This window comes from Salmo salar, chromosome ssa19, assembly GCF_905237065.1.
Source record: "Salmo salar chromosome ssa19, Ssal_v3.1, whole genome shotgun sequence".
In the NCBI taxonomy this organism is placed as follows: Eukaryota; Metazoa; Chordata; class Actinopteri; order Salmoniformes; family Salmonidae; genus Salmo; species Salmo salar.
This window is the reverse complement of record NC_059460.1, coordinates 11205415-11219743: the sequence shown is the minus strand read 5'-3', so window position 1 is coordinate 11219743 and position 14329 is coordinate 11205415. Positions and strand designations below refer to the sequence as shown.

General features: G+C 42.3%; 1 protein-coding gene across 2 annotated transcripts; it reads left to right on the top strand.

Moving 5' to 3' along the window:
• Positions 1-222: 222 nt before the first annotated feature.
• Positions 223-13445, top strand: si:dkey-118j18.2 (uncharacterized). 2 transcript variants are annotated; one of them, XM_014157209.2, is made up of 6 exons: positions 223-528; positions 5433-5463; positions 5606-5658; positions 5821-5980; positions 9103-9232; positions 11162-13445. In XM_014157209.2, exons 3-6 carry the CDS (start codon positions 5639-5641, stop codon positions 11332-11334), a joined length of 483 nt encoding a protein of 160 aa, XP_014012684.1. In that variant the 5' UTR covers positions 223-528; positions 5433-5463; positions 5606-5638; the 3' UTR covers positions 11335-13445. The 2 variants fall into 2 exon arrangements, with proteins under 2 accessions (XP_014012684.1, XP_014012685.1); XM_014157210.2 differs by lacking the exon at positions 223-528 and adding an exon at positions 876-1021.
• Positions 13446-14329: the final 884 nt, after the last annotated feature.

Below are 14329 nucleotides of genomic sequence, written 5' to 3'. Positions count from 1 at the left end.
GCAAAGTGCAAACAGAGGGAATCTGAGAAAAAACTTTTGGGGAACTCAAGGATTTTACTGCAGAGGCATTCCAGGGTATCCTGTCAATTAATGTTCCAACCTCACAGGCACCTGAGCCTGTTCATGGATGTGATTTGGACTGTGACTGAAGGAGTGGGATGTTTTTAAAATGTATTTTTGGTCTTTTGTATGATTTTGGGTCCCCCATACAGTAGGTGGCAGCAATACACCAATAGGTGGTCTGCCATAACTTTGTAGAAGAAGCTACTACTCTTTGCTTTCGTTTTACGGTCTTACAAATGTTTAAATCGCAATGTTTGTAAGGAAAATAAACTTTGGAAATTGACAAGTAGTCAGTGGATTACCTCAGCATGCTGATTACACTAGACAGCGTTTGAATAAATTGCTGTTCACGCTAAGCAAAAGCTAGCTGGCTAACATTCGCAAATGTCCTGCAAGCCACAGCTGAAATGAAAACATAATGACAAGCCTGGGTAGCAGTTCTGAGTGATATACTCCGCTGATACGGTAAGTAATTTATTAGTTCTGTTTAGCGAATTAGATAAGTTTACTATTAGCTAGCACGACGTAAACAACTGACTAGCAAACGTTAGCTAGCTAGTCTAATTAGTAGCTACATTAGCTAACTAGCTAGTATCCTTGCCTTGTAATACGTTCTTGCTAGCGAACTGTCCTCACTGGATTATAAATCTAACACCTAGCTAACGTTAGATACTTTAGACTGTTTTGGATTTGCTAGCTAGCTGGCCGTTTTTGTTTGTTTAACTCGTTGTGCTTTCTAGTAGTAGTTGACAGGCTAACTAGTTACGTTACTAGCCAAGTAAAACGCAACTCCACGATGTAATGAGAGTGGGCGGAGTATACCTCCTCCGACTACATCGAGTCACCCGCTGTCAGTCGATATGAGGAAACAGTCCGTGGTTGTATTTGTTTAACGTTTTATTAAAAAGTATAGATTTCAGCAAACAAATACTCGCAGCTACAGAGGGACAAGTACACGGTAAGGGTTTAAAGGTCAACTCCGACACGTTCTACATTTGCGTTGTTATTATAAAGTATTTACTGATGTCCTAAACAGTTTTAGTGTAATTGTATGATTCCATGTCTATTGACTGTTTAGTGATGAGCAAAACCAGAAATTGCTTCTCTGTTACGTTTTTTTCAGTAGGATCCCTGAGATGACAAATACAATAAATTATGGTCGGTCATTTTCATCTATACAACTAGGGTGTTAGGGGTCAAAATGAAACCGTGGTTCTGGTGTTATACGCATGTATTCTATGTTATTGAGAAGCTTCCCAGGAACAGAGAACACTTTATTTCATCAGGATAGGATTTACCATTGCTTATATATATTTTCTCAAGCGAACAGAAAATATTCAAAAGGTCGCAGACTGGTCAATGTTAATCCCTAGTCAATAATGGCACCAAATTCTTAATTTCAACACGTTTTGTCCAATATCTGAAGATAGTTTGGTCATATTATTATGACATTTTCAAGGCTGATGTAGAACACATAGTTGATTCAAATAAAAGTATGATGTATTAAATTAAACTGCAATATTATGGAAATGTAGCACTTAATATGCAAATGAGGCAGTATGGAATACATAGGCCTACTGACAGTAATTTAAGACTAATAATTTAAGGTAGGGTGGTCATGCACTACATGGCCAAAAGTATGTGGACACCTGCTCGTCGAACATCTCATTCCAAAGTCATGGGCACTAATATGGAGTCCCCCCTTTGCTGCTATAACAGCCTCCATCCACTCTTCTGGGAAGGCTTTCCACTAGATGTTGGAACATTGCTGCGGGGATTTGCTCCCATTCAGCCACAAGAGCATTAGTGAGGTCGGGTACTGATGTTGGCCGATTAGGCCTGGCTCGCAGTCGACATTCCAATTAATTCCAAAAATGTTCGATGGGGTTGAGGTCAGGGCTCTGTGCAGGCCAGTCAAGTTCTTCCACACCAGCGACAATTAGGCTAAAAATAAATACCATTGAAGTGAATGTAACTTTGCTATTCACAAACTAATTTGCAAAAAGTAGTATGAAAAGTTGCATTATAATTTCATAAGTTGTTACAAACTCTGTTTTGCAAAAAGCATGAATATTTGTTAGTAATATTGTGGCTTACTTCTAAGGTAAGCATAAACCTGAGTTGGCTTACATTGTAATGTTTGGTGTTGATGAGTTACTCTAGTGATGGGAGGATAAACTGCATTGTTTCCAGTAAATAATTATCCTTGGCTGAGACAGTGATTTGCCTGGTAGTAGTAACCTGCACAGGTAAATAAAGGTAAACCATTTTTATTAATTTTTTAAGATAGATGGAACACATTTTCAATTCACTGGTATTTAGGGATGTTTTTATCGATTGTAGGGCTGTAACCACTGCATTCTGGTAGAATTAATAAAATCATCAAACACAAAATTTGCTGCTGGCACAATACAGCCGCTGCAGAGCAGTGCTGCCTCTCACCAAGAGCGTTACCTCAGCGAACGGCATCAAGCCAACAAACACTCCCTCGCACAGCTAGCTAGCATCTCATCATGAAAAGGGGTGGTACCAATCCCTAATAACCCATACACCAAAATGTAGCTACGAAGCTCTACTTGGTGACATGCTATGTTTTTTATGTGTCTCTGAAAACACCTGAATGACCGAAGGGAAAACATTTTACCTTTTTATATTTCAGTCAAATGACATATGATGAACGTAAAACCTCAGGACTTTCCCATACCTGTTGGCAATACAATGTCACATCGATCTTACTCTGCGATGGGTATTCCTCACTCTACCAAAGAGCAAATTTGAACACATCAACACACCGATTTCATGGCTTTCATAAAAAAGACTCTGTCACAGAATTGAATGTTCTAAGCACAGGACTTACATTACATTTGGGCTCCTATCATGTAAATATCAGAAAAACACTATTTCGATTTTTAACAACTTCCACATTCATGTTTTCAAATGATTTATGTATTTTGACTACATTATTGACATTTTAGTGAAAATGTACACTGCTCAAAAAAATAAAGGGAACACTTAAACAACACAATGTAACTCCAAGTCAATCACACTTCTGTGAAATCAAACTGTCCACTTAGGAAACAACACTGATTGACAATACATTTCACATGCTGTTGTGCATTTGGAATAGACAACAGGTGGAAATTATAGGCAATTAGCAAGACACCCCCAATAAAGGAGTGGTTCTGCAGGTGGGGACCACAGACCACTTCTCAGTTCCTATGCTTCCTGGCTGATGTTTTGGTCACTTTTGAATGCTGAGCTGTGGCAATAAGGTTTGCTGTGTCTGTCAGCGTAGTGTCCAGAGCATGGAGGTGCTACCAGGAGACAGGCCAGTACATCAGGAGACGTGGAGGAGGCCGTAGGAGGGCAACAACCCAGCAGCAGGACCGCTACCTCCGCCTTTGTGCAAGGAGGAGCAGGAGAAGCACTGCCAGAGCCCTGCAAAATGACCTCCAGCAGGCCACAAATGTGTATGTGTCTGCTCAAACGGTCAGAAACAGACTCCATGAGGGTGGTATGAGGGCCTGACGTCCACAGGTGGGGGTTGTGCTTACAGCCCAACACCGTGCAGGACGTTTGGCATTTGCCAGAGAACACCACGATTGGCAAATTCGCCACTGGCGCCCTGTGCTCTTCACAGATGAAAGCAGTTTCACACTGAGCATGTGACAGATGTGACAGAGTCTGGAGACGCCGTGGAGAACGTTCTGCTGCCTGCAACATCCTCCAGCATGACCGGTTTGGCGGTGGGTCAGTCATGGTGTGGGGTGGCATTTCTTTGGGGGGCCGCACAGCCCTCCATGTGCTCGCCAGAGGTAGCCTGACTGCCATTAGGTACCAAGATGAGATCCTCAGACCCTGTGTGAGACCATATGCTGGTGCGGTTGGCCCTGGGTTCCTCCTAATGCAAGACAATGCTGGACCTCATGTGGCTGGAGTGTGTCAGCAGTTCCTGCAAGAGGAAGGCATTGATGCTATGGACTGGCCCGCCCGTTCCCCAGACCTGAATCCAATTGAGCACATCTGGGACATCATGTCTCGCTCCATCCACCAACGCCACGTTGCACCACAGACTGTCCAGGAGTTGGCGGATGCTTTAGTCCAGGTCTGGGAGGAGATCCCTCAGGAGACCATCCGCCACCTCATCAGGAGCATGCCCAGGCGTTGTAGGGAGGTCATACAGGCACGTGGAGGCCACACACACTACTGAGCCTCATTTTGACTTGTTTTAAGGACATTACATCAAAGTTGGATCAGCCTGTAGTGTGGTTTTCCACTTTAATTTTGAGTGTGACTCCAAATCCAGACCTCCATGGGTTGATAAATTGGATTTCCATTGATTATTTTTGTGTGATTTTGTTGTCAGCACATTCAACTATGTAAAGAAAAAAGTATTTAATAAGATTACTTCTTTCATTCAGATCTAGGATGTGTTGTTTAAGTGTTCCCTTTATTTTTTTGAGCAGTATATTTGATCACTGCTGTTTTTTGTAGAATTCTTGCATAGTGTCCATTGTTTGTCGAATATCGTTATTTTAAATTTTTTTGACATATATTACGACATGCACTGAGTGTATAAAACATTAGGACCACCTTCCTAATATTGAGATGCACCCCATAGTCCCTCAGAACAGCCTCAATTATTCGGGGCAAGATGTCAAGCGTTCCACAGGGATGCTGGCCAATGTTGACTCCAATGCTTCCCACAGTTGTCAAGTTGGCTGGATGTCCTTTGGGTAGTGCACCATTCTTGATACACGGGAAACTGTCGTGTGAAAAACCCAGCAACACTGCAGTTCTTGACACACTCAAACCGGTGCGCCTGGCACCTACTACCATAACCTGTTCAAAGGCACTTAAATCTTTTGTCTTGCCTATTCATCCCTCTGATTGGCACACACACACAATCCATGTCTCAAGGCTTAAAAATCCTTCTTTAACCTGTCTCCTCCGCTTCATCTACACTGATTTTAAATTAATTTAACAAGTGACATCAATAAGGGATCATAGCTTTCACCTGGTCATTATGTCATGGAAAGAGCAGGTGTTCCTAATGTTTTATATACTCAGTGTAATAATAGCTTATTAACTGGTTATAAAGTGGTATTGTCCTTTTAAGAAGTATCGACCTTCGGCGACTCGGTGTATTCGGAGATGCAGTACACACAGTCTCGTCTCCGCTCAACTCCGTTGATGTGAAGTACATGGTGGAGTTGAGTTTTACTTGGCTGGCTAGCTACATGGTTGGAGGAGTAACAGCCTGTAGTTTGAAGTGCCTCTCCCACGAGTTAATGGTGTTTAAAACCACACAACATCCCTTGGATCGGATGTTGAACTGTTACTCACATTGTGCCACGTGTGTCTTGCAGATTGAACGGGACTCCTTTATTCTTCACAGAGGTGACGTAGCTATGGTTTCCATTCTGAGTTTTCCATTTGGGTTTACAGTAAACAAATTCTCTGTCATCTTGTTTTAGAAGAACACACACAGTGGGCTGTGCCTCTGGAAATGTCTAAACACTGCTTTGGTTTTGTGTTTCAGGGACCATGATACCCTGCAACTAGTGATCTCAATATGGAGTTGTACTGGTACATGTAAGTAGCTAGCTAGTTGCATTTCTATTCTACTTCTTTTGCATTCACTTCAATTCACATGATGCAGTAGGATTTGATGGATAGAATTACAATGTGAACAACATTAACTTCAGCATAAGACATTATTGCTGCTACTTCTCTCTCTCTTCTGTGTACCTTCAGAGTGGTCATCGTATTCATCATCATCAAGATCTTCTTCTACGTGTGCTGGTACCGCTCACGTCAGAGACAGCTGGCAGCGTACCTCAACAACCCTCGTAATGCCCAGATAGTCATCGTGGGAGGGAGGGCCTATCTGCATCAGACGTGTGAGAGACCGAATGTAAGTATCAGTGGTTCTTCTACATCTTTGTTATTGGGGCATCAAACCAGGGCCATGGATGGACACAATACAAGGCTGATTATGTACAAGTAATTGTATACCAATTAGCAACCAATTTGACTAGGTTTGGGGGGAGGTGGCATCTTGTTTGCAACATGGTTCTCAGGCACACATTCTGAGAAAAGAAATGGGGATGCAGACCTACTAATTCAGGTTATTCAGAGACTAGATTCACATTATTTTGTTCCAGTCATGCGCAGGGAAGCATATCATATTGACTCTGAGTAAAGAAGAAGAGGGCAGGAGGGTTGCTAAAGGTTGCCCTTTCAGAGGTTTGTGAGTTGGTGTGTTGGTGGGTGGGCAGTTTGTGTTCCTGAAAGTGCTTGTGGTTTTAGATGAGTTACTTTCACTCAGAATGACTGAGAATGGGAGGCTTTCTCACTGTGTCGATTACTCAGCTTCCCACCAGTCTTGTGTTTAACAGCAGGTTGACTCTTTGTTTATTAGGTGTGTATGCTCATGTATGTGTTTAGTTTGTGTGTGTTTGTGTGCACGTACGGGTGTGTTTGTGTGTGAGACGGTGTCCTTGCTAAAATGTCAGGGCTCTGGAAGCTCTCATGGCTTTGTGAAGCAGTGCAAGGGCTACAATGAATGTGTGTGAGCCAATGTTGGGGTAGGTTTTTCTACCGGTGACTGTCCAGCACTTGTAAAATCTAACCCAAGCCTGTGAAAGTCTCTGAGCCAATAGGGACAGCTAAGATGGACGGGGCAAGAGAAGTGCCTTAGAGAATAGGACGGACCACCACTCTATACATCTTGTTTCCGGAGTTTTCAAAGTGACATTCATGCAACTTCTGCATTCCTTTGTTGTACTGGCCAGGGACTTCTCCCTAAACACCAAGTGTTACCATCTGTTGTGGATTTATTGTCCTCGGTGGACTAATATCTCTAGAACCACTGACCTGTGACTTTGATGTTTTCATAGACAAGTCTGGGAGAAGACTTCAAAACCAAGGTTGCATTATAGAAACTGACATTAGCCCTACTTCCAGTACGTTCTGCCTTTGTGTTCTGCGGAGGTTCTTAGAACACGTTTTAACAGCTCTTCGTAGAACACCTGGAAGTAATCTCCATGAATCAAAACCCGGCTCAAACGATCTATGAGGGAACAAATTCAACATCTCTCTCTCCGACTCCTCTGCTGTCCCTTTTAATAGCGCTCAGAACGGTTCCATACTATCCTGGCCTAGGTCTATATCCTTCTGATTGACTGGATAGAAAGAGCACTGTTACGTGAATAAAGGACTGCAAATGCTGTTACTCAAAAAATGCCTTGCCTTTACTGAATTACTATTGGTGCCCCTTGTCTTCCAGGTTAGTTTTTAGGCTATTTATAGCGTAGCTTTCTCATGGCGGAAATGCCCCAATTCTAAGAATGAGGTCTGTAGTCGTTAAGGGGAGATTCCAGCCTCTAGCTAGCTCTTCTTGGAAGCTTTCCCCAGTAATGACACTACTGTATCTGCTTTAGTATATCTGCCTTTGATCTGATTTGAACATTTGGTTTGAACAGAAGCCTGTTCTGTTTTTGATTGTTAGTGTAGTTGGACCCGAAATGAAACAGCTCTACAAGGAAACCAAGTTCAAATAACAACTGTAGATTTGTGTACATGATGAGCAGACCTTACAGTTCTGTTAGGCTGGAATTAGAATTAGGGATGCACGTTTCGGTCAATTTTACCGCCGACTAACCGACTCTCATTAACTGGTCAACAAACAGTAAAAAGAAAATCCAAGCAGTAACATGACGTGACCAACAGAAAATTCTATGCATGCATACACAGACATTTGTAATTAGAATGGAAACATGCAACAATATCAAGCCTATCACCTTACAGTCAAAAGGCTATAGCCTATTATTGAACATCCAACTCCTGTAATGACCAGCTAATAAAACGTTGATTTCAAATATTCGCCAAAATCCAATTCGCGAGAAAACACTGTTCTCAAAAAACTGCAGTTGATTGAGAAATAAAAATGGTATCTATTTTTAATTGTGGCCATCAAAACTGTTTTTAACCCTCGATTTTCATTCATAATTATTTGTTGCGCAATGACTGCTTGTAAGCCCAGTCATTGCGCAACAAATAATTATGAATGAAAATCGAGTGTTAAAAACACTTTTGATGGTCACAATTCAAAATAAATACCATTTTTATTTCTCAATCAACTGCCGTTTCACTCCAGTACTAGCTTTTTGAGAACAGGTGTTAGGCTATTCCGCTCCTCAAACTAGACTCCCTATGCTGTGAGCATGTGATAAGTAAGATGCATGGTGACAAACAAAAATACATGTGCCAAGTTTAATTCCACTAAATTATGCAAATGAACCTATAGACCAATAAGCATTATATAGTTTTTGCCGATTAACCGTTAACATGCCTAACTAGAATGTAAGAATTAGAATGTCAGTCAGAATGTAGCTGTGCTCGGAACAGAACCCAGGTAAAGCTGAGTGTTCTAACCCTGTGATTCCACCTGGTCCTTTTCAGCCACACCCCAGTGAGCCAGCTTGAATGATCTTTTGCACTCCATTCCAAGCCTTTACTGCCTCACTGCTTTAGTACAACCCCTCTCTGGCTCACCTCAACCTACTTCTCTTTTTTGTTTTCCACCCCATCTCCTCTTTCAGTCTTCTAGTCTAAAGCATGATACTCCCTGTTTAGAGTGTAATGGAATGTTCAGCAAGGAGGCCCTCGAGCCATCCATAACTGCAGCAGGCAGGCAGCAGCCTCCCTGAAGGGCTCTGGAGACAGGCCAGGGGGGAGACCAGAGACAGGTTGCATCCCAAATAGCACCCTATTCCCTATAAAGTGCATTACTTTTGACTGGGACCCATATGGCTCTGGTCAAAAGTAGTGCACTATATCGGGAATAGTGAGCCATTTAGGGCGCAGTTTGAGAGGGAGGGAGAGAGACGGGGAGATGCAGGGTGAAGATTCTGTCTTTTGGCAACTAGTGAGCTTTTGCTTCTGTTTAGCTTGTGTTTATCATCACACTCCAGTTGAGAATGAAAGTGTGCGTGTGTGTGGTATTAATTCTTTCTCTCTTTCTCTCCCCCCCAGACGTCTATCTGGCCCAGTTGGTATGGGGTTCAGGATGAGGAGTCAGTGGGCGAGCCTTCCACCTCTCCCCCCCCGGCAGCATCCTTCTCTCACATGGACATGCCTCCACCATACGAAGCCGTCTCTGGAGGTAACACATGCAGGATATGGTTAGGTGACGAGACACCACTTAAAGTCGTACATGTCTTATCTAAAGAAGGGGCTAACGTTACATTTAGAGTTGATGGCTTTTATCTCTCACAAATACTACAGCCTACTCAAGATTGCATTGGAGCTACTTAATAAGGCTACCTTAAGCCTGTCTTCACCACTATGTTTAGCTCACTTAGCTAACTCCTTCAGTGTGGTTGTTCATTCAGCCATCCTGGTGCTGAGGTCTTGAGCCTTGAGGCAGCAGCCTTACAGACCACAGGGACAAACAGGGCCATATTCATTAGTGTATACCGTTCAACTTGTTTTGGAACAGAAAACATTTTGCAACAACAACAAGTTTCCTACTGGACAAGTTGAAGTAGTCCCTCCCCGTTTCTGTCTGTTTGCTTCGGTTTGGTCCCTAGTGAACACAACCCATGAGAGAAAAAGCACACATCTCCCAGTATAATAGCACTGCTTGGCTGGCCATCTGGTACCACTGCCAAAAGGCTTGTTTTAGGCCCGTCACAGCCACACTGCTGCCAAAGATACACCATCTTACCCTGTTGAAAGGAGTGATTACGCACATCCAGCCATAACACAGGAGCTGGAGACAAAAAATGACTCCTTGTTTGCTCTTCCCAGAAGCGCTCTTTAGTGAGACAATTACATCATTTCTAACAGCATGGTCTTCGTCACATTCAAAAGGGGAGTGTTCTTTCCCTCATATCCCAGTCACTATTGCCACCAGTGGTTCCTGACTACAGTAGCAGGCAAGATGCAAAGGAACCAAGCTCTGGTAGCCCCATTTTAAAATGAATGAGGACTTCCCTGCTTGACTGCACTGTCACTTAGATCTTTAGTGCTTAGATCACTCACCCTGAGTGATTGTGTGTGTTCTGTATCAAAGACACCGTTACCCCTCAGATCTCTCTATGATCACAGAGCCTCCTCCACTCACACATGTAGCTGATGTCAGTGTTAGTACCAGGACCAGTGTGTGGGTTTGTCTCTTTCCTTGTCATAAATACACTGTCAAAAGTACCTTATTATTCCCCCCTCCTCCTGCGTTGCCTGGTGTTCTAGCGCTCAGGAGTGAAGTCTCCCCTAGGTACAGATCTAGAATCAGTTTCCCCTCCCCCAATTCTAACCTTAACCCTTAGTGGGCAAAATGCTAAACTGACCCAAGATCAGCATCTAGGAGCAACTTTACCCTAAACCGGTTCTAGCCAGCTCACTGAACAGTAACAGGATGTGGTAGGGGAGGATATGAGTCTGTTGAGTGGTTACTTCCTCCTATGATCTCTCAAACTATATTCTCTAGGATGATGCCAAATAGAGGTATGTAGAAGTTGTGTGTACACTTTTTTTTTTTTATTCCAAAGTACTGTAAAACTTCTATTTAGACATTTATTTGTTTCCACTGCCGAGCTGGCCGGTGCGTATGGGAGGCTGGCATTTTAATATCACTCGAGGTGTGGAAGTTCCTCTACAGCTACTGTAATTAATACGTTCTGTCACCGGTAGCCCTGTGAAATATTTAAAACAGTGGTTGCATTTAGAACGCACTGCAAATGTTACAAAAGGGGAGAACTGGTCTTTTTTTCCCGCTGCTTAGACAGACTTGTGTTTTGACATGCAGGGATCAATCATTTGATACCAGGTGGCAATGCTGTGACATTCTACTGGAGCAGACGAGCCAAATTTGTGCATGTCATTTCACTTTTTTGACCCGGCGCTTATAAGCGGCCAGCATTTATTTGCTAAAATTAAAAACGATGTCCAGCGTTTGTTGGAGACTGAGTTTTAAGAATGTTTGCCGACCATCGTAATATTCTTTAGTTTCTTTTTTCTTTAGACTGCACACAGATGTTCATGGCACCGCTCTGTATTTCTGCCTATTGACCTCTAACCTCTTAACCCACAGCTGATGACCTGAAACCTCCTCCGTATAGCGAGGTTGCCCACAGCGACGCCATGGACACTTCTCGCCCCTCCCACCACGCCCTTCTTCCTCCCCCTCTCTCTGAGGTTGGAGACTCTGCTAGCATCATCAGCGAAGCTCCGCCTCCATACACCCCCCAGCCCCAACCAGCATGAGGGCCCTGTCAACTCCAGCCAATCACACTCGGAGGACCGACCCAGCTAGACCAATCACAAACTCTGATGCTGACTGACTCTTTACCGCCTTTCCAAGTGCTGTCCTCCTCCCTGCCTTCTCACCTCAGCGATCCCTGCCAGCTATGCTCACTCACTAAACCGAGAGGGCAGACTGTTGTTTTGGTTTTCTAGGTTTTAAAACAGTTTTCTATTTTCTACTGTTTGAAAGTGATTTATTGTGATGAAGAATATGATAAATAATAAGATATAATGTTGTGGAGTTGATGGGAGTTTGACTGCTGGACAACTCTTCCCTCGGACACCCCACTGCATCATGGGAAGAAGAGAAAGAGGGCAGAGGGAGAGATTTACACAACAGCCAGCAGTGGAGAGGATAAAAGGCAACAATAACGTCCAATATCTAATGAGTCCAATGACGGCTTTTAGTGCTTCGTCTAGACACCCATTCCAGTGTCCCCATCAGAGTTCTATACTAAGCACCTTCTCAGAACTGATTTAAAAGAGACTATTCGACAGGCCTTTATCTGTAACATCCAACAGCATTTGCCTTAGAGATTGAGAGAGAGATCGATGCATTTCCAAGAAATCTACCGGATGAAAGAACCATGTTGGAAAAATGTAGTGGTTGAATGTGATGATTATTGTACAGTCACAGAATAATAATAATGGTTAACATCTTCAGTCCATCGGAGCTCCATCCCCTCTTCACTCTGTCAGTGGCTTGGTTATGCCATTTTGGCTATTATGTCATAAATGTTCTGTTATTGCGTCATTCCAGGGGCCAGGAGTTTTTGTGTTTTTCTAGTCAGGTCATATAGTTAGGAAAATTCCTAACCGAAGTCATATCCATTCATTGAAGATTGCTGCTGTGTCAATGCATTTACTGTAACCCCACAGACTATGTCCCAATTACAGTGAGCTCCAAAAGTATTGGTACAGTGTCACATTTGAGTTGTTTTGGCTCTGTAATCCAGCACTTTGGATTTGAAATGATACAATGACTGAGGTTAAAGTGCAGACTGTCAGCTTTAGGGTATTTTCATCCACTCCAAAATGACACAATATATTATTTACCATTCATTTCTATTGGGCACAAAATCATCTGAAATGCAACTAAAACAACCAGCAAATGCACCCAACAAATTTGTAGAGTCACAAGTTTGATGTAGTCATTGCATGTTGTGAATATGGCACCAAATACTTAACTTTTTACTACTTTAATACACATATAAGTGAAATAGTCCCAATATGTTGGGTCCCCTAAAATGTGGTGACTAATGTACAAAAAGTGCTGTCATTTCTAAACGGTTCACCCGATGTGGATGAAAATACCCTCAAATGAATGCTGACTGTCTGCACTTTAACTTCAGTCATTGTATTATTTCAATCCAAAGTGCTGGAGTACAGAGCAAAAACAACAACAAATGTGTCACTGTCCCAATACCTTTTGGAGCTCACTCTAAATCTCCTTCCTCCCAAAGTGTGCATTTGTTCGTTACCCTTCACAGATTTGAAGGAAATGACTGCTCTAAGTTGGTGGAAACTCCCACTAGCCCATGCCTCCACCAATCCAATGCTTTTAGATTTGTAGCAAGTAGTGAACGAGTGCACACTTCAGGAGAAAGGAGATATTATTGGGACGAACCGTTAGTATCCCAACTCTGGTTCCTTCCTTCCCTTGGCTGTAAATGGATGAGCTAACAGGCCTGATCATGATGACCTTTCAACATAGGTTTTTGGTGTGTTTACAAAGACAAACAAACAATAACAATGTTGTAAAATGTGTAGTAAAAAATACTGTGGGAACTTTGAGGAAGTAATCTAGAGACCCATTTGAAACAACTTTAAGCATAGAATAGAAAGGTTGCAGATGAGTTTAAAATGACTTTAAATTATATTGTTATATGATTATGATAATCTTCCATTTTGTGGCGACAAATCAGTGTGTCTCCGTCCCTAACCTTGCCACATGCATTATGGGAAGTTTAACCCAGTTTGATTCTGCATTTCTGAGACTTGATTTTGTTGTTGGGTATTCATACATTTTGGGGATTAATCAATTGTACATTAAACATATGATTATATTCATATCTCGTTTCTGGTGTTTGTCTTTTTACAGCGCAAATACATTTTTTCACCGTAGCTAGGTTTCCATCCAATCGGTGGCTGATTTTACTGCGGATATTCTAATATCCCCATAAAAACAATATGCACATTTTCCAACCAGAGAAGTTTCCATCAAGTTGACTTATGGATAAATATCTGTGCGTGATGAGGTAGTGCACATAATAAATAAAATATAAACTTTTGAGGTTAAATGGGTTTCCAACGTATTTTAAACTTGACAGAGTGATTTGTTCCCCCCCCCCAAAAAAAAGATGTTATAGTGATCTCTTGATATCTGGAAACTCCCTTTGGTGACTGCCATTTGTCAATTCCAGTGTTATGAGACTGATGGTTTCTCAACACAGATGATTTGATAAAAGTCACAGCCCTTATTTTAAGTGTTTATAAAATCCCCTGTTGGAAAAATGAATGGTGGAAAAATGATTGGAACCATTGGACCATTCCCCTGTTTGAGGTTTTATGGGTATTATGACACCTCCACTATGGGCTCTATGGGTGAAACTTGATATCAAGAAATTGCCCTAATTGAGTCTGAAATTACACCCTTTGTTCCTGTCCACTATTCCCCCTCAACCAGTGGTGATATTTTTGAGCCACTAGGGGGAGGTATTGCTCTGTTTGATTTGAACCAAGCCACTGTCAGGGTCTCTTTGGCAGGGAGTAGCCTTGTCTACAGGCACCAACTGTTGACCCTGTTTCTCAGGGCTAGTTTATATTATGGTTTTTGTCCTGTCTGTTTTATTTTCCTCTTGACGGATAGAGCTAATTCTAATCAGATTGGCTTTAGATTGCTCATATTATTCTGGATCAGTGGATTTGAAAACAGTAGACTATTTATTGGTGGGTG

Excerpts from the sequence above, each read along its gene's own strand:
- si:dkey-118j18.2 (XM_014157209.2), top strand. The coding sequence starts at position 5,639 with ATGGAGTTGTACTGGTACAT. Across the intron at positions 5,659-5,820 it reads ATGGAGTTGTACTGGTACAT|AGTGGTCATCGTATTCATCA; the intron begins GTAAGTAGCTAG and ends GTGTACCTTCAG. Across the intron at positions 9,233-11,161 it reads ATACGAAGCCGTCTCTGGAG|CTGATGACCTGAAACCTCCT; the intron begins GTAACACATGCA and ends CTTAACCCACAG.